This window comes from Ixodes scapularis, unplaced genomic scaffold, assembly GCF_016920785.2.
Source record: "Ixodes scapularis isolate PalLabHiFi unplaced genomic scaffold, ASM1692078v2 PGA_scaffold1__304_contigs__length_218370807, whole genome shotgun sequence".
NCBI classification, from domain to species: Eukaryota; Metazoa; Arthropoda; class Arachnida; order Ixodida; family Ixodidae; genus Ixodes; species Ixodes scapularis.
The window spans coordinates 42635232-42660592 of NW_024609846.1; the positions used below are offsets into that span (position 1 = coordinate 42635232).

General features: G+C 45.7%; 1 protein-coding gene across 2 annotated transcripts in view; it reads left to right on the top strand.

Annotated features, from left to right (window-relative positions):
- LOC8028552 (DIS3-like exonuclease 2) overlaps positions 1-15601 on the top strand; it is a 54016-nt gene extending 38415 nt beyond the window's left edge. For both annotated transcript variants that reach the window (XM_040223806.3, XM_029977047.4), the window contains 8 exons: positions 2015-2198; positions 5124-5210; positions 6754-6901; positions 7930-8060; positions 11254-11358; positions 12866-13033; positions 15155-15198; positions 15407-15601. In XM_040223806.3, the coding sequence (XP_040079740.1) occupies positions 2015-2198; positions 5124-5210; positions 6754-6901; positions 7930-8060; positions 11254-11358; positions 12866-13033; positions 15155-15198; positions 15407-15467 (928 nt within the window). In that variant the 3' untranslated portion in view covers positions 15468-15601. The remainder of the gene's footprint in view (positions 1-2014; positions 2199-5123; positions 5211-6753; positions 6902-7929; positions 8061-11253; positions 11359-12865; positions 13034-15154; positions 15199-15406) is intronic.
- The last annotated feature ends 9760 nt before the right edge of the window (positions 15602-25361 follow it).

Genomic DNA, 25361 nt, shown 5'->3' on the forward strand with positions numbered 1-25361 from the left:
GCTGTAGTTGTTTATGATGTAGTTTTTTTTATTTTGTTTATGGTGTAGTTGGCGTAGTAGGGCGTAGGCTATCTGTCGTCAGTGTTGCCAAATCCTTAAAACAGATTTCCCACCACCCACGGGAGTCGAACCTGGGTCTGTTGCGTGCAAAGCGAAGGTTTTACCACTGAGCTGCGCCACAGCATTAACAACCTACTTTTGTAGTATGCAGTGCCCACTGCATGCGCTCTCTGGAAAAATGCAAAGAAATAGCCGATAACAAAATGTCACCTTAGCACTGTCAACATTTAGAGCTCGTGCCAAGAGACACACTTTCACGTGCTCCGGAACAAAAAAGAAACAAGAGCGTTCAAAAAAAAAAAAGAATTGTGTTGCTTGTATGTTTAGACAGCCTTGATGCCAGTACACCTCAACAGGTGACTTTTCTCTTATCTGTAGATGTGAAATTTGGACAGTGCAGCACAACCGCTAACCTGGGGTCTTTAACGTGTACCACGCACTAGTGATTACATGAATGCGTGCCGGTACAAAACTCGTCCAGATTGAAACGGGCAGGGGGTAGGGATCAAACCCAGGAAATTCTGGAGCACAAGCTTTTCGCTCGCTCCATGCTGAGATGCGTTAGCCCACTCGGCCACCGATCCCCCTTTGCAACAAAATCATCAAATGTTCATTTTGTTCCAAACGCTTCTGTTCACGCACCCCGTGACAACATTCTTAGATCTATCAGTTGACAAACTCCGCGAAAGTGTGGCGTTCGAAATCGGTTCTTCTTTGTTGCCTGCACACAAGCAGGTGCGGGCGGATAGTGTTCATAGCGCCCCTGGTGTCAACCATGGACAACGAAGAAGAACCATTTTCGAACAACGCTCTTTTTGCGCTGACTTTTGCGGAAACTTTATGTTTACCATAAAACACCCCAAAAAATTCCTATTCATCGCAGATAATCTGCATTTAACGTCTCACCAATTCCGCAGCTTCTGTCCATTGGGCGGGCTGATAGTGTAGCAAGCGCCACTGAGCGCATGTGCCTCAAGAAGGTGCCAGGCGTTCTAGGAGGCTTGTCAACTGACTTTCATCTAGCAATGTTTCCCCACGATGCATGAACGCGACACCGATGCCCAACGACTTCGCCGTGACGTGTTGCAGCTATCGCTGTGACTGTACTGTAGATTAGCACAAAACTGCCTTTTTTCTTTTTGTAAAATTAAAAATAGAAGAAAGAATATATGCAAATAACAAGCCAATTTAAAAGTCCCCTCGATTAGGATAGCTGCAACAAATCTGTCTTTTACGAACTTCAGTTCGTATATCGTAAAATATCGCAAAAGCACCCACTATTACCATTCCTCAAACTTGAGAATTCTGCAAATTATATGTTAAATGCCCACCCCGTCCAAAGTGCCAGCATCAGCCGAAAATATTTAGCCCGTTGCAGCTGCCATGAGAACGCCAATGGAGATGACTGGGATATCAGATGAAAATAAATGTGCTTTCTTCGATTCCGTTCACCCTGCCTTCAAAGCTCTCTATTGGCCGTCATCTTGGTTTTCATCGATTTGACTCGGCAAACACTCATGTCTAGATTGACCCACTTTTCAGTGGAAGTGGGATGGACACTTCCCCCGTATTTCATGGTAGTTATATTGAAATTAAATGAGCTTAGAAGTGGAAAAGTGGAAGGTTCAGAACCGCCTTCACAACTTATGCAATCTTGTGCGCAGCAAGGACGAGGACAAAAGGGAGAACGGGACACAGCAAGGCGCAAGGACAAGATGGCATAAGATGTCAGACCAGCTTGCCCAAACAGCAATTCTTCTTGGCTTCACAAGCTCAGCCGAGTTTTAGTTTTGGCATGGTGCACTGTAGTGAAAAGCCTAGAGAAACTATTCGACATTCAAATCGAAAATATTCGGCCAAAATCGTCATTCGCTTCGAACTCAAAGTCTACTATTTGCACGTGCCTAGCTGGAAGCAACGCAGCCAATCATCGTTTTTTTGTGCGCGTGTGCAGATTGATAGAGGAGCTGATGCTGCTGGCCAACATGGCGGTGGCACACCGGCTGTACAAGGCCTTCCCCGAGCAGGCCTTTCTGCGCTCCCACCCTCCCCCAGACGAAGCCCAGCTCACCGAGGTGACGGCCTTGTGCACCGCCCACGGCATCTCCCTGGACACCAGCTCGGCCGGCGCCCTCCAGGTCAGTGGCTGGACTGCAGTGCCCGAAACGTGTCTTCGACCGGCGTGTCTAGTATCCTCTCCCGCGACGGAGGTGAGAAGCTTCTAGAGGCCACCAGAGGTGAAGCTGGAAGTGCGGAGGGACACACTCCCCAACGACGATCAGAACCAGGAGACTCCATTGGACGAAAACAAGAGCCGACTCGAGCTGTTTTGGTCCTGTTGAGTCGGCTCTCCTTTTCGTTTAATAGTGTCTCTTGGTTTTGGCTGTCGTTGGGGTTGTGTCCCTCCACACTTCTGGCTTCACCTCTGGTGGCATCATGTCATCTCCAGAAGCTTCCTACCTCCGTGCCAAGTGGCAACGAACAATGTCACGGAAGCCGGAGTTCCCGCTATGTCAGGTGAAGAAGTTCTGGGAGGAAGCAGGAGACAATGCGAGCGTTGCCATCTTCACGACATCCCAACTCCCGGACGCCGAAGCTTCCGCTAACTGCTAAGCTGTAGAGCGATCGGGAGCAGAACGGGCACATACCTCGTTCACCACCGCAGCTACGATGCGATCGAGATCGCTGCCGACGATGACACAACGCTCGTACGACGTCGTCGGGTGGAAATCTAGGGGCCGCTTTTTGGGACGTGCCAAATGCACCAGTCGGGTACACGTTCTGGGCACCATAGTTGGGACCGAGGACGTTGCGAACCTCAGAAGGTTTGAGTTTAACCCAATTCAACTTTTTTCAACTTTCATCGGGATGTTTGACAAAGTTTGACTGAAGTTCGACTACCATAATGTGCCAGGGGACGCCCACCCAACTTTCATGAAAGCTGGGTTAATCTAGACATGGGCACTTGTACAGTCAAATGACACTCTTAACGTAAAATTTTCAGGATTCTCAAATTTGGGAAATGTTAATAGCGGGTGCTTGAACGAAGTGGGCATTCCCGTGGTATTTTACGGTAGTATGCACGTGCACAACACCTGAAAAAATGCCAATGCTACATGGTAGAGGAGGGGCGAAATATTTAGTTAAATTTTGAGCATGCGCCCGTGTTGCAATATGTGCCCACCACCTACTTTTGAAACATATAAAACATATGCAAAGTACAAACTGTTAACGACTTTATTTCAGCAGGTTCGAAATTGCGTGATTTGGAGTGATATGTTATGCCTTTGCTACCGTGGTATAGCATATTGTGAGACCAATTTTTCGCTATTTTTTTTAAGTCTCACTGTTTGCAAAAATTGAGTCCTTGCAAAATTTAGTTGTATACAGTATCAAGCATCTACCCCATCAAACTTCTGAGCTCTCCAATCTAACATAGATCCTCCTTTGCATCAGCTGCTTCTCCGAGGAGCTGGTACAGTCGACTCACTAATTCAAACTCCAGGAAGCCACAAATTTTGTTAGAATAAAATGAAGTTTGAATTATCAGAAATTCATCTAAATATGATGCGTAATAAAATTATAATTTGCCGTATGAATGGCTACACATACAAAGCAGATATTTGATGATTTCCTCTACATGGGCCTGCTGATCATAGCAGGTATGCCACACAAGAAACATGTGTGAAATGTATGACAAGTTTATTTTCTCTCAAAAATGTTGTTTATATCATGGACTGTTTAGACAGCACATGACAACTTAAAACAAAATTAAGTTTGTTTATCAGGCCAAGAAGTTGTCTAATGTGGACTATTAAGCAGGGAACTCACGAGCAATGAAAATGGGCATCGCGCGGCAGTTTTCATAGCAGCTTGCGCAGACGTTGTGACGTGGACCTATGCCTTGCCATCTCGTCAGTGCTTCCGTACAAGTTGCTATGGAAATTTCCGCGTGGTACCCATTTTTATAGCTAATGTGCGCCCTGCTTGAACCCCGTTGAGTGTGCTTCTCACCGAGCACCGTTGCACTGCAGAGAAGCAACACCCGCGAAAGCAAGCTCTGCAGGTGTTGCCTCGCTGCAGTGCACTGGTGCTCGAAAAGAAGCGCACTCAACGGGGCCGTGAGAACAACGTGTATGAATTACACGAAAATGACGTTCGAACCAAGTGGCTTATGAATACATTAAAAACATAGTGGGACAACCAAAATTTTTAAATTTGTTTGAATTATTTAGAAGTATGAAGTATCAGGGTTTAAGGGGGGACACTACCCAGAAAAAACAATTTCTGCAAAAAAAAGTTGATTTTGAAAAATGTCATATTTACATCCACCAACATCTAGAGAGTATTGCCAGAAAGTTTCATTAGTTTACACTGCATAGTTAATTTTTTATAAATTATTTTCGGTCCACTGATGCTAAAGAAAAGGTAGAGGTTGGAGCATTTTGAACGCATTTTTCTCCATTCCACTTTTTGGCATAAGTTTCACTTTAGGAAAACTGAGTGTTTCTGGGGTGAAATTTTAAGGGGAAGATAACTATGAGCTTGTATTTTTTATTTTTGTCATTTTTCATGCTCAAGAACTAAAAGTTTGGACAAAGGATGGAAATCTAAAAAACTGTATTTGTGTTTATGTGGCTTTTTTGTCATGAAAGATGGTATAACATAGAAATATAGCTCCATAGTTATCTCTGAACTGTCCTAATGCAATGTAACACATGAAAACACCAAATTTATAAGTAATTTCAAAGCGATAGTTTTCCTAAGCAGACACGCCCACTTTCGTCTTTGAACGTTTGCAATTTTTTTTTGTACTTCTCCCAGGTTAACAAAAATTGGCAGAAATGTTATCAACATCAACAGAAACAAGCCCTGTAAATATAATTTAAATCAGACGAGTGGTTCAAAAATTTACTTTTTTGGGTAGTGTCCCCCCTTAAATTATCGTAGTCCTACCGTACAAAACGGTGCATCTTTCCCTGCGTGCATTGGTGCAAAGTAGTGAAACTTGATGCAAGAGTGCCGGCGCAAAGCAGTGTCCGAGATGAACCGCCTTTTTACAGAGGTCGCTGAACCAGCTTTTGGGCTCGGACGAAGCTTCTCATGCCAGGCTCAATGTACTTACCAACTTGCTCTCCAGACCAATGAAAGTAAGTTCCGTGGTCCCTTTCATGCTATGCATTTCCTAGACTCTGTCTTCTCTTATAGTGATTTTGGTTATATTGGGCACTTATACATAACCTAAACTTGCCCAGATTTTGATGTGCCTGGGATTCCCCTTCTTTTATTCGTTTTTGCTTCGACAAACAGGATAATTTATGCCATGAAAAGTTGGGTAAGATGTGTTGCATTGTCAAAAATTTTATTGCTATGATTGTACATGGTGTTTGTTTTTAATGTAAACTGAACATTAAACAAAGGGGAGTGACCAATATGTAAAATTGCAGACGCTCTCTTTATTCACTGTGTTTTATCAGTTCGGCAGACATTATATGGGAAAATTACTGTCACAATCGCAGGCTAATTAAGTAAGGTTTTTTTATCAACTTTTTAATATTGGTTTTATGGTCATGTTGCATTTGAAGTTTTTTTTTTTTGAGGCTATATCAATTGATGCCATTTGCAAAGAGGCCACTGGCTTTGAGTATTCAGTATTAAATTTTTGCATTTTTATCGCTTAATTTTGAAACCGGATGCACAAGAAGCAGAGCAAGTCCTGCCCAAAGTGATGCATAGAAGGATGACATACTCATTTCAGATCTCTCTTTAATATCGCGGTAATAGTGCGCCTGTGGCGCATACGCCAAAGGCACGCTTTCCAAATAGTGACAATGTGCTCAAAAGAAGCATGTCACTCTTCTGTGTATTTTTCTAGCAGGGTATTGATGCTGTTTTTAAATGCGACAATTTAGTGACAGTGGGAGCATACAGGCATGAAAAGCATCAGTCTTTGAAAGAGTGTGTTTTGTGCTTGGCCAGTAAAACGCAGGATGGTCACCCATTCTTCGAATCGATGAAGGCAATGTAATGATATACCATAGAATACCGCGCATCCGCCCATTCCACATTAAGTACCCATATCCAGATTTCTAAGATATGAAAAAATATGCACAGTACATTTATATGCAAAATTGATGACCGGAAAAGCGCCCATCCCCCATTTTTTCGCGATTATCTCTTAATTTTGAGCGGGCGCTTGCCCGGTATTTTACGGTAGGACATATTTTAGTCCGCATGTTTAGCCTTGGCCGTAGGCTGAAAAATGTAGAGTAAGCGATCTTGAGCAATGTCTTTTGATCGTGTTGAAAATTACCTAAGACTGCGGTAAAAGATAGAAAACTTGGTAGAAGAAGGACACAGGAAAAGGAACGTCACCAGCTAGCCCACACTCTCGCTGTATTTTGATCAATGTCTTTTCATGTTGTCAACATTCAACATCTTTTCCTAGGCTCTATGTTTCTCTTACCATTTTTTGTCGGTGACCCAAAGTCTTATTTGTCATCATACTCGAGCGACTGTTGACAGTTTAGATTTTGCCCAGCTCAAACCTAGCTCAGTTGACGGTGTCATTTTGACCAATCTTCACTTCTCTTGCTCTTTTTCTTTTTTCTCGAACCCTCCGCTCACGTTGGTTCTTTGTTCCCCTTCTTTTTCTGGCCGTCTTGTTCTCACTCGCAACGTCTGGCATTGCAGATGGCCACCTACTTCTGCGCAGGAAGGCGGGATGACCCGGACACGTTTTGGCACTACGCCCTCAACGTGCCTCTCTACACACACTTTACATCCCCTATTCGACGTTACGCGGACATCATGGTCCACCGACTGCTGGGTGCCGCCTTGGGTGAGTGACTCGCTCGTTTGTCTTTTAGCTCAGAATCTCTTATGTGGCCAGCTCCTGGCAGCTCCCTCTAACGCACGGGCTCTCGAACTGGGTTCCCCGAGAACCCCGGGGGTTCCTCGAGCTCTCAAATTTCCTTGACCATCTCTGCCCCTAAATAGAGTGTTCACGCAGTTCAAGCACTATTTTAGAAACCCTGAGCCATTCCTTGACACATAGCTATGTGGCAAACATTCCTTAGTATGTGCACGCATCTTTACATGGTCTGTGGGTTTCTGCTGCGTGTTATTGCTGCAATGCCAAGACCAGGGGGAGTTCCTCTGCTGCCATTTAAAAAAGACTGCCGTTTCTTGAGATAGCAAAGTTCGAGGACCCTCGCTCTAATGCACTTTCGAGTGTGTCGGACAAGTTGGACAGGAGTGCCGCGTTAGCGTTCAGCTGGAACTCATCTCATCACTGCTTGGAGTCCCAGCCAAATGCTGACATAGCAGTCGCGTCCACTGTTGCCGGCCTTTGGTAGGTGACACAGAACATTCAGCAGTGCAGCCTCGTCACATAGGAGGCATTGAGTGAGTGCATTCGCACATACGGTGGGAGAGTGTGCAGGAGACGAGAGGGAAGAAGAGGAGCGTGTGCGTCGAAGGAAACTGGGAGATGCGGAGTAACAGGGTCGAAGCTAAGGCGCGCTTCCGCGAGAATAAGTAGACTTTGAATTCCGTGCCACTGGAATGCCGGCTTTGGGGAAGGGGGGGAGGGGTCAAAGCTGGGGTGGGGGATGTCAAGAAGCGAGAACTTCAGATATTGTGTTACTCAAACGCTGGCTTTGGTAGGGCTTTCTTTCAGAGACGCCGTGCACGACGACGTTTGAGCCGAAAAAGCAGAAAATGTGTACCAAGTTCATCTGTGCATGATCATCGCAAAGCAACACACAATATATTCTGTGTTACCACTGCCTTGGCCACAATAGTGCTAGAAAAAGGCAAATTTTATTTTTCTCTCGGTTCACGGCTCTGTTGTCACCCTGTTTGCAGGTTACAGCGAGCCCCTGCGTCAAAGTCCCAAAGAGCTGCAGGGAATCGCGGAGCACTGCAACGACAAGAAGTTCAAGGCGCGCAACGTCCAGGATCTCAGCATTGAGCTCTTCCTCTATGTGTTCATACAGGTTTGTGCACAACCCTAGAAACTCTTCCCAGTCATGTTCCAAGTGCCCTGCGATGAGCAAACATCAACTTCAAATACTGCATACCGTATTTGCACGAATATAACGCGAGTTTTTTTCCGAAATTACGTGCTCCAAAACGCACCTCGCGTTATATTCGGAATCGAGTTCAGCCACGAGGCGCGCGAGTCTGGAGAAAGCCAGAGGAGAAAGCCATCCCTTCGGCTCAATGCAAAATATCCGGTGGGAAAAGAAGTGGGGGTGTGGAAGGGAATTTATTAGCTATTGGGCCACGTGAAGGGACGAATAGAAAACAAAAAAAAAGCATTTTTATCATTTTTGTGTTTGTACAACGCGCGCACGCCGCAGAAACTCAGCACGCGCGCGCGCGCACACACCATGCGGGAATGCGGGCACCGGCCAATTTGAGCCAAGCCCAGCCGGGCCAAGTCAAGTCAACACAAGCCAAGCCAAGACCACTAACCGCGTTTACGTCAAGGTTTACGCAGTCGTGCAACACGAGGCATTTGTTTATGCAGAGGGACCATAACAAGAAGTATGACCGTGTATAGGATTCAGCAGTCTTTTTTTCTGCTGCGCATTGTTTAGTTTCTGCTCCAGAGTGATCCGGTGTTTGTGTGTTTGTGCTTCTGCTTCTGCCTTGTTTGGATTGTGGGCTGCCGAGGAGCTCGCACAGAAGAAAAAGGAACTACCAGACAAGCAGGTGCCGTGCTGCTGCTTACCTGCGTAGTCGCCAAGTGGACTGTAAACGGAAGGACCTGAGCTGTGAGGATCAGTGCAGTCAAAACATAAACTGATATTTCTTCTATTTCCATTGACTTTTCACATCTGCCATGCCCCCGAGTGCAAGAAATTGACGCGGCCTCGGTTCGCGTTATAATAGTAATAATATTTTTTTTTCTTTTTGAGGGCATCAAAACCTGCCCTCGCGTTATATTCGTGGTCGCGTTATATTCGTGCAAATACGGTAATTAAAAGCGTGTGATCGTCTCTTTGCTGCACTTCCCGACGTAAGAGTTGCTGCAGCGAGTGTGACTCCCTATCTTAGCCATTTTATGTCAAAAAAAGGAACAACACACAAGTACTTATGAACTCCTGACAGACGTTGCATGAAAACATCATAGCTGTTTGGTATGTTTATCTGATTCAAAATAAAAGGTTTACTACAGTCAAAACTCGGTTTAAGGAACCCCAATCTTACGAATTTCCCGATCTAACAAACAAATCGTGTTTCTCCCAGTTTCTCATAGGGCTTGATGCTTATATGAACTCGAAATAACAAAGTAAATTGCCCCTCAGACCCGATTTAACGAAGTATTTCCGAAAAAATATATGCAAAAAGAAGTTATTCTTCATTTATTTCGCCCAAAATGGATTGAAGCTTGCCTTTCGCGTGCCAGCGGTAGAATCCAGGTACCCACCAGAGGTACCCTACAAAACGCAACTGCACGGAACACGGATTCTCCGCATGGCTTTGAATCGACTAGATAACGGTAGCAGCGGCAGTTGCTTCGTGTCACATGCTACAGATGGCACTAATAGTCTCAGTCTCTCCGCTCTTTGTTAGGACTGTTGTTTTCTTTCATTGCTTGTCACTGGTTCTTTTTGCGTACAACATCTGTCCCGCTACGTTCTGTATTGCTGAGAAATGGAGCCCCCAAGAAGAAAAGAAAAGTGCTGACCCTTGAAAAGAAAGCGGATATCATTCATGCTGTCACGAGCGGATGGAAGAAATGTGAAGTCGCAGTAGAGCATGGCATACCAGCCAGCACGCTTGCGTCAATCTTGAAATCGAAGGACGCCATCATTAGTGCCACAAGCGCCACAACGTTGAGTGCCACTTCGTCTGGGCATCCGTCCAGGAAGAAAAACCTGTAGACCACCCTGCACAAAATATTCTTGACATTCTTGGAAGTTACACCCTTGAGGATGTGTCCAATGCGGACGAAAGTGGGCTGTTCTACCAGATGCTACCAAGCAAGATGTGCAAAAAGGGGAACCTTTCCACGGAGAAAAACAGCGCAAGCAAATGCTTAGCATCTTGCTCTGTGTTAACATGGATGGGAGCGACAAGTGTGTCCCGCTTGTCATTGGAAAAACCGAGAAGCCATGGTACTTTAAAGGGGCCAGGAAACTTTCCGCACAGTATGTGTTTAACACTAAAGCTTGGATGAGTCGCTTGCGAGCTACGAGAAGTCCATACGTCCACTCCTGACAAAGCGCATGCAGGCAAAGCTAATGAGCTTCTTCGCTAAAAAATAAATCTCCCCTGAGTTTTGAGGTTTTCTTGTTTTCCCTTTAACATGCACAAGCAGTGTGACCCCTTCGCGGACTTTTTCGTGCATTGTTAAAAATTTCAGTGCGTGGACACAAAAAAAATCGATATCATGGTAGTTTTTATGATGCTGCTGCGTTAAGACTTCGAATTTACTTAGCGAAATGTCCAAAAATTTATTTCTCAATATTACGAAGTTTCCAATTTAACGAAGTAATTTGCGGTTCCCTTCGACTTCGTTAGATAGAGTTTTGACTCTATTTTGGACGTTAGAGCCTTGAAAGGTCTCAAACATTTCTTCTAAGCATAGCCCAACATTCCTGGGAGTCTTTGGCATGTCTCAGAACCTTGTGGTGTTCGACACGATGAATCGACTGGAGCTCAAATTTTTGAAATCGTTCTACAAACTGTGAAGATGTTAGCGTGCGGGCAAATTACGAAACCTTGTACTTGCTCTACCAGCGACAAGTAGGCACGCACCGATTCGCATATGCCGTGGTACCGCTAGATCTTTGTAGACGACGTTTGTAGATGACATGGCAGTTCCATTTCACATTTTCGTCCTGTCAGTTTCATGGATCTGCTCCCATGTCACAGCCAAAGATGTTTTCTTACCAAAAGAAATGAAACTTTATGTTTTGTGACTTTTGCCAAGAAATTTGCTTTGGAATGGCCACTAACTAATCTCACATTCAGTTGGTTATGCAGGGAGCTTTTTTTTTTTTTTCATCCACTTCATATCGAGTGCCTTGCCAAGTTAGCTCACAATTTCGTCTGAAGCACCATTGTGTCTCTTGTTTGAACGAGTGCTTGATGTGCCTAGACATGGCCGCATCCAATGATACGTCCACATTGTGCGTGTGCATCAAGTCGGTCATGTATGCTTTCTTTCCCGACCAGCAATGTGGCAAGTTTGAGGACCGTGCCATGGTGACCTCCGTCCAGGAGCACGCCTTTGACGTGCTGTCCCTCAGCGTGGGCATGGTCAAGAGAGTCTACTGTGATGTGAGTCACCCTCCTTCGGTTCATTGCTGAGTATTGGCTGCACTGTAGTCTGGTTCACACATGCAGCACAGTGCTGTAGTAGTGCAAAGTCAGCACTGCACTAGGACTACTGTCAGTGCTAACTTAGCACTGAGTTAGTGCTGCATTGCATGTATAAGCAGGAAGAGGCGAGGTCACATTCTGCTGATTCAGTGCTGATATTGCGGAAAGTCAGTGCTGTGTATAGCTCCAGGTCAGCGCTGCACTGTATCTGTGCTTGTGGGGGTCGAGATCGCTCAAGTGGACTTTGCCACGTGACACGGGAGCACTGCGGGGAAGCGGCTCTGAGTGCGGTTCCTCTCACGGCACGGGAGCACTGCAGCAAAGTGACACCTGTGGCACATGTATGCGGCAAAGGGAAAATGGAAATTGTGGGATGTATTCATTCTGTGGCATGCCGTATTCACTTTTGTAGACCGTTTTCTCATGGCAGTCTTCTTGTTATATTGTGATGTAGTTGATTGGGAAACTACAAATAAAGGGGAGTTTCTGCAAAACGACAGTAAAAACATGTCTGGATGTAAAATAGAACTACTAGTGATAGGAATTTTTTCAATTCCATCACCTTTCAGTTATCAAATAAAGTAATTTGATACTCTTTCTCTGAACCTGGCTACATCAGAATTAAATATTGTGGCCATATCACAAAACTTTTGTCTGAAATAAATGTTTATGTGCATGTGCGTATGAACAGACTTAGAATGTTTTCTTTTCTGCACAACATGTGGAGAGCCAAATATTGCACTTTTTACAACAGGAGACAAGAGAATGATAAGGCAAGGATCACATTTGGACCCAAGAATGTGACCTGCGCTTGAATTTTGAACATGCAAATGTCATACTTGGTTACCCAGTGCAGATTACCTTTTTTAGGGTCCAAGTGTGATCACTGCTTCACCATTTGCTAATTGCAATGATTTCCTCTTCACATCCCTTACACAAAGGTGACGGGGCTTTGTCCATGAAAAGGTTTCATTATTCTTAAATAAGTACAGTTTATTGCACTACACTGGTGTTTAGCAAACCTATCAACTTCAGACGATTGTCCCCAAGTAGCCGAGTCTTTGTTTCAGAGGTTCCATTGCAGTTGCACATTGATAAAAGTGATGTTGAATATATTAAACCTATGTATACTCTCGTTGAGAAGCCAAACTAACTACTCTTTTTTGCTAACTCGTCTGTACTAGTGGGAGGGGTACTTCAGTGGGATACAAACTAATCGGGCCTTTTTTTCCATCATTGCTACGGAACCAGTGGCCACTGCCTATCGGGATATTCCGTTGGCACAAACAGAGCTGTTCTGCTGCATTTGCACGCTTAGACTAGCACATACTGCACTAAAAACTGCCACTGCAGAGTTCTTTTGGAGCATTTGGGGTCTACCTGTGGGCCTTGCCTTGTGCCTTCACTACAACGACGGAAGTAAAGCCTAAGGAGTACCGCACGGCTCCCCCCCCCCTCCCCCCAGAAACTGGGTGTGAAGAGCTTCTCCCACTCGACGGAAGGCGGCAGAAACTGCATCGAACTGCGCTACCAGTCCGCAGACGGCGTGTCGGAGGTCACCGATACAATTGGGGTCTTCAAGCTGGTGGACATCGTCATCGTCGCCATGCCCAGGGAGCCCCTCAAGTACCAGGTGATGCCACTGGTAGAGCTCATGCCCTGCCGCGGGCACGTGTGGTTGACAAACTCGTTGAACCTGCTGCGGACTACCCTTTTGGGGACTCCTCGGCCAGCTCAATTCGAAACAGGCTGAAGCTATCCGATTTACTCTTTAACGGGTATGATTGTCAACCGGCTCGCCAGTTGTCTGGTTGCTGCCGTCACTCATAAATGGCGGCAACATTTTCAGCCTTTCCACTCTGGTTTACACCAGAGTGGAAAGGCTGAATTTCTCTAGGCGTCATTCTAGAAGTCGTCCTCAAGGTCATCCTTGTGGTCATCCTAGAAGTCGTCCTTGAGGTTGTTCTAGACATCATCCTTGAGGTCGTCAGAAAGGTTGTCCTCGAGGTCGTCCTAAAAGTCATTTTTGAGGTAGTCCTAAACGTCATCTTGGAGGTTGTCCTAGTCGTCCTAAATGTTGTCCTCAAGGAAATCTTAGAAGTCGTTTTTGAGGTCGTATTAGGCATCGTCCGAGGCGTCATCCTCGAGGTCGTCCTAGAAGTCGTCCTTGTGGTCGTATTGAGGTCGTCCAAGAAGTCATCCTAGACGTCGTCCTCTAGGCATTATTTTAGACGTCGTAAAGATAACAGCTTCGCTGGTCTTCCTTCTTCACCAGTGGAGAGGCTGAAATTTTGTTTCTTCAACCTCTGTGACAACTTGAAGCTGCGGTCAGACGGGTTGTTCGTCATCCAAAGGACAAGGTGTTCTCCGCAGACGTGATGGCAGAATTATCAGCGGACACGACTTGGCATGTTCGAAGCAAGCTTGCTTCATACTTTTGTATGCTTTGAACGTGTCCGCAGACTGTCTTTTGTACGACGTATTAGCAGCATGACCCCGGCTTTAGAGCTTGAGATGCCGTCTTTCGGGGTCACTTTTGAGCAGCTAGAATTCTTGCGTGGAGTTGTGAACGAGGGTAGTGGCCCTGAGCGTGCCAAATGTACCCCTTTCTCTGACACGTCGTGCATCGGATGCTTTTACCTTTTGAACGACATTCCATTTCGGTTCCCACATTACTTGTTTCGAAACAATTTTTTTTTTTGTGCATAACGAATAATGTCAACGTGCCTCAATGTATGTGTCATGCTTTGATTTCAGAAATTGTTGTACTTGCCCTAGTTTGGTGTACGACCGCAAAAGTTATATTCAATGCATTGTTATTAAGGTGATTTCCTTTTCTCTATGGTACTTGTTTGCTCCTCTTTATTGTTTTCTTTATGTATCATTGTCGTATTTCAACTTTTGCCATTACCTCGAATGAGGCTGCGGTATTTATGAAAGAATGTATTGAATGGTGTCAACCCTTCTGAATGTTAACAAAGCTTGAGTCAGCTTGCAATACTTGTGCGGGCATTTGAGGCTCTCATCCACCGATGATGTATGGTTGATCGTTTCCTGAAAAAAAAGATTTTACCATGGAGACGTTCTGCCGTAGCATTCCTCAGCCCACACATAAACTTCCAAGATAATGCATGCACATTATCTTGAAATCTGCTGGTTGGTTGGGTATCTTCTGAGAGCAATCTGCTTGTAATTGTAATTGTGTCTGTGTTTCATTGCACTCTCAAGCAAGTGCATCATATTTGCATAGATGTAGGTCGACCTTTTTAAAAAGAAGGCCTGCTCGCATAACTTTTTGATATACACATGAAAACCCAGTCATTATTGCGATTTACTGAAGGTGCCCAGCAAATGATTAGGGAAATGAGGTCTGCACTAAGATTCTGAGCGTATGAACGTCTCGGCGTCCTAACGCAGGTCGCATTCTTGGATTCAAACATTTTCTTTGTCTCGTCATTCCTTAGATTGCTTCCATATGTCCCAATGATTAGTCCCCGCAGGCTCTGCGTCAATGTAGAAGTGTGCTATTTCCAAGTATAGATGCTGTACTATGGAATACTGATATGAGTAAGGACAACAGCTTGGCTGTGCCAAGGTCCTGTTGTTTTCGACTTTCTAGTGACTGTAACCAGACTTTTCCATGCGTGGGCTGAGGAATCTAGGTGAAAGTGGCACAATTCAGTTTTAGGCAAGCTATATATCTAGTATCTCTGTGTGGTTGCCTGAATGGCTGGCATTCGTTTTTGCTTTGCAGGTTGTTCTCAAGCCTCCTGTCAACACAGTGCCCGTTCCCCCCAAGTGAGTTTGCTTTTATTTTTGCTGGTTAGTCGAAGGGACCATGAAATAATCCTGGGATGTGGCCTTATGTGTGTTTTGCACAACATGGCACAACTGCGTCCAAACATAACAGTTGTGGGCCACGTGCCTTGCTGTGTGCTGCACTGTTCACACATGCGTCGAAATTCATGCAATCATGTTTCTTTGTTGTCCTTGTTTTTTTCCGCAGGAAGGAAGACAGGCCATTCAAGGGCAAGCAGTTCAGCAACCAAAAGCGGATCCCGACTTAAAGTTTTTTATTGTTTGGCGCGGTGGAATGCTTGCACTTCTGTCTTTCATTATGCAGCTTTTGGACGCAGATTTGCCTTGTGTAGGGGCTATGCAAAGATCTCCACCTGATAATAAAAGCTTTTATTTCTCATAACTAGGAGCCAGATTTGCTGGTGTTTGCTCATTCTAATCTACAGCAGAACCTTGTTAATATGTTTTTCAGGGGGCTGCGAAAAAAAAAACATCATCTGGGAAAACATAACCGATAACGCACTTGGGGGGCTCTACATGAGATAGAAAGCAGCTTTTATACTATGGTTTATTTTATGTGTACTTGCAGAACTGTTGAGGACTCAGACATGTTCGCAAAAGCGCGTAATATCCGCCTGCCGCTTCAAATTAACGTTAAGGGGGGATATGGGCTCAGAATCCAAATTCTTCAGAAAAAACGTTTTTCTCAAAAATGATATGCTTATGTTTATTAACTTCCAAGGAATGGTTTCAGAACTTTACATTTATAAACGTGCAAGATTTATCTCACAATAAATTATTTTCTTCATGTCGGCAGCCCTCTAAGTCAGCAGGGAGCAAGTTTTTTGCATTTTTATTTAGCACTGCTTCATACTCGTTTAACTAAGCCGGAACATCTCACCCTCATTGGAAGCATCATTTACTCTAGATTTAGCCTGTAGAAGCTTTCCAAGTTTAGAAGTATCAATGGCCAGGAAAACTCTGCGTATCAATGGCCAGGAAAACTCTGCACATCCAAACAGAAAAAAATCCTGAAAATTTGGTCTGAGCAATTTTAATGGTTGAGACCCGAAACGGGGTTTACGATTGATCCTGCCTGGTGACGTGATATTGTGCCATCTTCAGTAACACCCTTTCACAGTATCTTCCACTTCAGATCATATTTCTGCTTTGCTGCTCTTCCTTAGCATGATTTGCCTCTTAGTTCTTGCCAGTTTATCTGTCAAGGAATGCCTGCTACAAAAGGTAGCTTGCCTACAAACGACACAAACTGGTATCTGTTGCCAGTGGAACAAAGAAGTCTTGAAGAGGAAGGTGCTAACAGTGCCCCAGGTGAATTTTGCCTACCTTGGACTCATAGAAAGAAACCTAAAGTTGAAACTTCAAATGCATTTTTCTCAGTTTCACTTTTTGGCAGAAAATTTAGTATGAGGAAATGTATCATTGGACATTTTGAAAGTGTAAAGATTTCATTCAGTGGTGTCCTGGACTGAAATTTCCTGAGGAACAGATTAAGGTACTTATAACCTGAGAAGGCTAAATTCTTCATGGCAAAAACTGAATATTTTAGAACACAGAAATTTGTTAAAATCTTTTGCTCTTTTTGGATGTTTTTTTTTTCTAGAATCGCATTTTCTATAATTAATTTTTACCTTAACTTGCACTATGGCTATTCTACTTCACATTAAACCAAACATTTTTTTGGATTTCAATTATAATTATTTTAAATACATTTCCTAATAAAGTAACTTTTTTCTGGAGCTTGTTAAGCATCATAGTATGTTGTAGAATTGGCCTACAAGACTAAAACTTTAGATGTCATTAATCCTAATGGGGTTCAATTCACCCTGAAAGTTTGAATCAGTTTGAGGGAATGGCTCAAAAGTTGACCCTCAGGCCAAGTCCCCCGACGACCAGATCGTTCTTTCCACTTTTCCCTAACTTCCTCCTCCCCCTTTCTACCCTGTCCACAGTCGAGGTGTTGCCACAGTTGCCTGTTTCCTTCTCCCCCATGGTGAGGTAGATATTCTGCCTTACAGAAACTCAAGTCTGGTCCTCGGCCTCTAAGCAGTAAAAGCCGTTTCTCCAGGGGCCGCAGTCATCTCACTCTCTCTCCGCGCATTCGTGAACATTTACGTAGCGGCGCAAGGTGTCCAACGCAACGATCGTGCCCGCAAACATGGGCGCAGCGTAATCGTCCGTTTCTTGCTCGCCATCTTCATCACTTTCTTCGTTGTCGGCAGCAGTGAGGTCGGCCACGGTGTCCGCTATGCTCAGCGGTTCAGAGCTTTCGCCTCGATCTCCTTTCGTTTGGCAATGATGCTGTTCAAAGTTGACGGCGCAAGTCCGAGGTATCTTGCGATGTCAGATCTTTTCCGGTTGGGATTGCGATCCACCGTCTAAAGTATATCACTTCTTTTTAATAGAGAGTGCCTTCCTTTTTCGCGATGCCATGACCGCCGTCAATGAGCAAAAAATACGCACGTACACCGAAACACCATGGTTCACGCAATCGAACGGAACAAACTAGGAGCGCAGCGTGCATGCGGGTGCACCTTGTGCGAGAGAAAGAGAGGGACAGATAAAAGAGAGAACGAGCGTTTGCAGCCTTGCTCCCCGTCCGAGCAATGCTCCAAGGTCATACCCGGGCAAGATGGGAAGCTGTGGCAGAGCTCGGCAAAGCCCAGCAAGGAGACAGAGGGACAGAAAAGAGAGGGAAAGGACGGCCATCTGCGTGCGTGCCGTGCGACCCGCATTGCATGGTTCGGCTTTGCGTCGCTTCGAAGCCAGCGTGGCAGCCTGGCGCCGCGATGGCGACAGTTTTGGACCTAGAAACCGGGAATTTAAGCGCCGTTCACACATATGCAACCGAGTAAGACCGAGAGAGACCAGACTGTTTTTTAAGCCTCTTGCGACGTCTTAGGACCAGCTCCGCTGCAGCGCATCCGGTTCTAAGACGTCGCAAGAGGTCTCTCGGTCGTACTCGGTCACAAGTGTGAACGAGCCATCGCAAGACTCTCGGTCTTACTCGGCTGCACATATGTGAACGGCGCTTACGTAACAAGCAGGAAACTAATACATGCATCTCTATGGAAGTAAAACGGGACTGGCATTTTTGAACGTAACAGCCGGGAAAACTTATCAACCAGGCTCTACTGTAGTTTATAAAAACAAAAGGTGAAGTTTTTCAGACATTTTTATTTTTGAAAGAGTGGGCCACCATAGGGAAATGTACTTAGGGCTTTCATCAATATCCTTGAATATCCAGTTGTGTAACGGTTGAGCAATTAGCTTGATAACTTTTGTTTATTTTTTTAACTAGTTCTGTCATTTGGCTAAGGTCAGTATATTATCATAACAAGAAACCACTTTAGAGCAAATTTATTGCAGACCAAAGCTGCTGTCGTCCAATTGTACACTGTGCTGCACTCAGTGTTGGGGAGTGCTTGAAGTACTACTTCAAGTAGGTTTAGAAAACTTGTACTTGAAGTACATTCTCTGAGTATGTACTTTACTTAAAGTATTTTTTCTGGTACTTTCCGAGGAAATTACAACTCTCGACTTCAAAGTACATTTCCCCAATTCAGTCTTGTTAACTTTGAATCACAAAATCATGATTTGTCAACTCTAAACAAATACTGTGAGGGATTACTCTACTTTCACCAGAAACGCGAGCAGACGATGCATTGCTCCATTTGTACTGGGAGCGCCTTTCCCGCATCATTTTTAACTCTCGATACTTCTCGCTTGCTTCGACAAAAAGAAAAGATATATTGTCGTGTGAAAATAAGCTATCGTTTTTCGAGACGTTATCTACTCAGTTCTCTGAGTGAAGTAAGATTGATACAAATTCTTATAAGTTGATTGTGTTCAATAGTTTTTTCAGCCAGAGCAAAACAGCTATGCTACTCTGCAGCAAGGCTGGGTGGAGATACCCCAAAAAGTATTCCAGGAAATAAATAGTGAGATATGTGTATTTTCAGACCAAGATACAGATACTGAGATACATTTGCCTTTTACCATATTTACTCGCATAATGAACGCACTCGCGTAATGAACGAACCCCCCCCCCCCCCCCCCCCCACACACACACACACATCGGGCATCAATATTTTGACTTCTTTTTCTCGCGAAATGAATGCACTTTTAATTTTCGGCTTCGCAAGTCTTGAACTGCGTCCAACTTGGCTAGCTGGCTAGCCACCAAGCCCGCCAAGCCAATTTTCTTTTGCCACCAAGCAACCAGGCCAAGTCAAGCCAAGCCACTCTCGTAATGGCTGCAATTGCATGGTTGCGGAAGTGATCAACAGTGAAACCGAGCGGCACACATGCCTAACGAAGCTGGGGCCGAGAAATTGCCCAGCCCCGGACGTGCTTCGTCCATCGGATGCATTGATGTCAACAAACATGCCATCGTCTGTGATCCGCTTTCGGACAGTGATATTGGGAAAGTAGTTAGGCCTAAGAACGGTCGCGTCGCTCTCCGTGCTGAGTGAGCTTCTTCGGCAAAAAGAACGCGGTTACTGTGGCGCGCCCACGACCAGCAATGGGTGCGCCCCTGTCGGAGGAGACGTGCCACATGGCGAATTCGGTTGGTCAATTGCCGGCGAGACCGAGGCGGAACCGGCAACCAGAAACGCGCCGGCGGCACACCACGTGACCCTCAGCACCCGAACGCGAAGCGCCACACGGTGGCAGTTTACTTCGCCTCTTGCCCACGCGACACCGCTAGCGAGAGGCTATCGCCGCCGTCACCTATGTCCCAACGGCTTGGATTGACTCGAATAGTGGCTGCTGAAGTGACTTCAGATCAGTTTCGTTATTTCATTAATTATTTCTCACTGACCTTCTCTCCCATTTCGGAAGTGACGACACCGGACGCAGTATGGCGCCTGTTCGCCCGGCCGCTTGGAGCTCGGGCGGAAAAAGCGCCGGAAAGTTTCCGGTGTTTGTTGAAGAACCACCACCCGAACGGTGCGCGCCGGCCGGAAACTGACCACGCGAACACTAGCTATTGCCGGTTTTCCGGCAAAATAAGTTGCCGACGACTGACCACCTGCCATGTCATATTGGCACCCAAATGGCATTCGCGCAAAGTGCGTAAATGCAAAAATTTTACCCCGCGTAATGAACGCACCCCCCAAATATGTGTCAATTTTTTTAGAAAAAAAGTGTGTTCATAATGCGAGTAAATACGGTACGTAACGGGGTATTCTTGAGATACTTCTACCAAAACACCAAAAAGTATCCGGAATACAGATACAAATGCAGAGCATTGGATAGCTGTGGTAATTATGGAGCGAGGGAACAAAAAGGGACGGACAGACACAAAACTCGGAATGCAGCTAAAGATTTATTGTTCAGACCACACGCTTAAATAGGCCCACAACCACACAAGGAGAAACACGCTTCTTGAGGTCACACAACCGTGGCAGCACACACAACCGTGGCAGAACAAAAGACCCTGGCGATCGACAAGAGGACACTAGATTGTAGGGACACAAGGGAACCCTGGAAACAACCAACGCACGGTCTAAAGGCAAGCAACCAACACAGGATCCAAGATAAGCACTTCAATCGCACCCCTTCCTCCCGGCCAGTGGCCGATCTGAGGACACTAGTTCAAGATACATAAGTGGAAAGATGGTAAAAAAAAGTGTTAAGAAATGTTTTTGAAGGGTTGGTAAGTGCAACAGACATATTGCTAAGACATTCACTATTCCTGGAAATCATTGACGACTCCTTTACAAAACGTCTATAGATGTCTCTTTCCTACATAATCTCAATGTCTTACCACACAAGATAACAATCAAAGCACTGGGACATGTGTTTGGCTAACACGGAAGCCTCGTTGCTATATTTAACAGCTCTCTTGTGTTCACACAGTCGGTCGTTACTGCGTATAGCAGTCTGGCCAACATAGCAAGAACTCACACTTTATGGGAATTTTCGAAACTACACCAAGATCACAACTCGCAGAATGTTCCTTATGAGTCTTACTACAGCCACTTTCCGCCAAAAAAGAAAGCAGACGGAGGAGGAGGTTTTCACCTCTCCTCTCCAGCGTTCCGTCTGCTTCTCCCTCCCCAGCCTTCCTTTCCCTCGCCCTATACCTTCTTGAGCTGTGGTTCTCAAGCGTGGATGTGTCGGGGACTTCTTGGGGACTCGCCAAAGCCTTGGGGGAGCAACAACGCATAAAGTTGGGCGAGTTGGTTAGACATTATGAAACGGGAACAGCGCGAAAATAAACGAGGGACGAGTAGAGGAGGTAACGACAGACACGGCGCTGACTAGCAACTGAAAGTTTATTGATGCACAAAACACGAAATAAACAGGAAAAAACACACAAACAAGTACCTGTCAAAACGGTTCCACGCATACGCTTATCTGCAATCAAATGATCTTTCCACAAGTGATGATAAAGTTCACCTCGTCACTCTTCAGAGCTAAGGAGTCATGGAGGAGGTGGCGCTCAGATGGTCGAACGACGTTTTAGCGAACGCCGACTTTACATCAGTAGCGAATGGTCGGTTGCCGCGAAGCGGCGTTTATGCGGTGGGTTAAGGTAAAAGCCCCTTGATAAAGACGTTTTTTTACAAGTACCGCCAACCCTTGTTGAAACGCGCAAGACACGTACTGTACCACGAGCGGGTACTCCTCCGCCATTCGCTTCGAAGGGTCGCTCGTTTCAGTGCTGCACTGCCATGTACTTCCAATGGCCCCTCAGACACGGACTTCATGCACTCGCGCCTTTGATGCTCTTGCAAGATAAAGGCAAACCCATCGAGGGGCTTTAGGTTAAAGAGATGCTGAACGAAACATTTCAGTGGTGTCCATTCACTCTTTAAAACAAAGTAGTAGTACTTCGTCTTTTTTTGGGGACTAAATCGATGCCACTGAGAGTGATCTCCCCAAAACGGCAAAACCCCGGTTTAGTCCCTTCTTTTTCTTTTAGTCTTTTTCCACTGATCCCTTGAGGTCAAAGTTTCGATCCGTTAAAAGGAGTGTTTTTGATCCCTACAGCAGGGCATCAGGGACTAAGGGGGATTAATTATGGTCCCTTGAGCGCCGTCGTGTCCATAATTGGGGGAGTAACTTTGATCCCTTTGAGGATCAACAGTGGTGATTGATGACCAACTTTTTTTTTTTATATTGGGGACTAAATTTCGTCTCTTTGGGGATTAACTTTGCCACTTAAAGGGATGATATTTATAGTGACGGGGGAGTAACTTTCGTCCCTTTGAGGATCAAATTTGACCCTTTTAGGGATAAATTTTACAGTAATGAGGGAGTAAACACGCACACCAGCAGCCACCGGTGTGCGCGAGCACGCCGAACGAATTTGACATTATAGTCCTTGACAGTGAAATGTGCGGGCTCCGGGAAAAGGAGAATAAAAAAATTACACCATCTTCCCGAGGGGAACCATGGGGTGATGCGGAGCATCGTTCTATCGCACTTCATCGGAAGAACGGAGTGAAGTGGAGTCAACAGCGGTGAACTGAACGCGCGCAGAAATTTGTTTGCTCTTTATCTTGGTTTTAAAAGCGCACAAAAGACTTTTTGTGCGCTTTTAAAACCAAGATGGATAACTACGAACTAGCCCAACTTTCCACCCTATTTTGCTCTTTATGTTTATACAGCCTTGATGGAGATGCGCCTCAACGGGTAATCGGTCTCTTAGCTGTAGATGAGAAATTTAGCCAGTGCAGTACAACCGCTAACCTGGGATTTTTAACGTGCATCACGCAGTAGTGATCACACGAACGCGTGCCGGTACGAAACTCATCCAGATCGAAACGGGCGGGGGTGGCGGGGACTCGAACCCAGGAGGCTCCCAGCGCAAGCTTTCGCTCCACGTTCCGAGCTGAGACGCGTTAGCCCACTCGGCCACTTCCTCCCCTTGAACGCGCGCTGCGCGCTACCGCTCCTTATATTCACACTTGAAGGAGAGGAAACTAGAGGAGGAGAGTTGCGCCTGCGCGCGCGGTGTGAGTAGAAGCGAACGCACGCGAAGTGCACGCAGCTGGTTGCTGCGTGCACTTCGCGCAGCTGTTGGAGAGAGAGAGAACGCACGCGCAGCTGTTGGAGAGAGGGACGCAGCTGGTAGTTGCGTGCACTTCGCGCAGCTGTTGGAGAGAGAGAGAACGCACGCGCAGCGAGGAGAGTTGCGCATGCGTAGTGTGAGCGCGGACTACGACGCCGCGGGACATATACCCGAGCAAGAGATGCTCCACATCTAAAAGACAGGCTTTTCATCTCCACAGGGTGGTCTGGTGTAGAAGGTAGGCGATTAATCGGTCTAACACGAGCCAGCAGCCGCCGTGCGCTCGCGCACACTGGCGGCTGCTGGCTTGTGGAAAGATTGTGCGCCACTTTTATGGACACTAAGACGTTTGGTTCAGTGCGCCCTAGTCATTCGCTAAAACATCAATTCGCGTCGAAACACGGTGTGGTAGTGTTGAAACGAGGGCTTCACAGACCCCACGAATTGAACCGCATTTGTGAACCACTGGCATAGCAATACTTTGAGCTGTGCTTGCTTTCGTTCCCCTCGTCATGATCCGGCTCGCCCAAGCATAATGCGGCGATGATATCGTAGCAGTTAATTTCGGAAGGTCTAATAAAACGCAGTGACAGCGAAATCGGCGACAGCGACGATGATACCACCTTAGCTACAGCTCGAGTGGCAACGAGACAGCCGTTCTCAGCTAAGTGTTTGCCGAGTCGTACGCCTTGCCAGCGAAGAGGCCCAAGATATCGCGTTACGTTGAAGACGTTGTGCGCGCCTATTCGGGCGAGGAGCTAGGTATGTCGTTTGTTCGCTCTGTGGTCCCTGTAATGTAATTGGAATAATTAGAAGACAATAGCCAAATACTCAGCAGATGGAAGTCGCCTTCGGAGATGACGATCGCTTTACGGCATACGTGTTTGGCATTGCTTAATATCATCCTACGGCTCGTACAAGTACTTCTAGTTGTCTTCATCGGGTTTATATAAGTGGGAATAATAAATTGTGTCTGAACGTCGGGGTCACCGTTAATCAAGTAGCTGAGAAATTCCCGAAGCGGATTCTTCAGCCCGAAGACATGCACCACGTTTTTGGCGCGCGTAAGCAAGCTGAAGACTTGGAGAAAATCAAGCTCACGAACATCCACGACAAGAAATTATCACAACTTATACCCAAGCCCTCCACCAGACCAACTTCAACTTACGTCTATAATCTGTCGTCCAAACATCTCTCGGACGGGCATGTGAGCCTTCTGTCAAAAGGACTAGATTTCGCTTTGGCCCCGCGCGTTGTCCCCAAACGAGACATTATTGTGAAAATAGAATAGAAGCTGCGTCATCTCCATGATAGCTCAGGGATTAACCTAGCACGCAGCCGTATAATGACTACTCCAAATAACGCAAAAACCACCCCGTCGAATCTGAATAAGCACGAACAAGCGGCACAACAGGACCTTAAATCCGACCAATCAATCTTTGTCCTTTCTGCAGATAAAGGGAAGGTCACTGTTGTTATTGACAAAGAGGCTTATTTTCAAAAAAATGGATGCCATCCTCCAGGACACTGCTCATTTTGTAAAGTTAGCACAGGCTCCGACTAAAAAATCTGAAAGGGCTCTGGTTGACCATCTACGTGATCTAAAAAAGAAGAACCGCTTAAATGACACAATTTACCGCCGCTTTTTCTCTTCCGATGGTTGTACTCCAAAACTTCACTGCCTTCCCAAAATTCACAAACACGATTGTCCTCTACGACCGATTGTGTCGTTAGTTGGTTCCCCCCCGTACAACCTATCAAAGTATCTGGTAGAGCTGCTTTCTTCCCTTAGCAGGGAATAACAACTTTACAGTTATAAACTCTCGAGAATTTGTTGACCTGATTCGAGGTCATGTTCTGGACAAGGGAGATGTAATGGTCTCGTTTGATGTCATATCTTTGTTCACTAATGTTCCGACCCCTCTTGCAGTGGAAGTTGCCGAAACACACCTGCGTAATGATTCCACACTTTCGTCACGGACATTTCTTACAGTTGAGGATATTGTTATTCTTTTGTGTCTTTGTCTAAATCAGTCGCGTTTCACCTTCCGACAATTCTATCGTCAGATTGAAGGTTGCCCAATGGGTAGTCCGGTATCTGTGACCTTGGCTAATC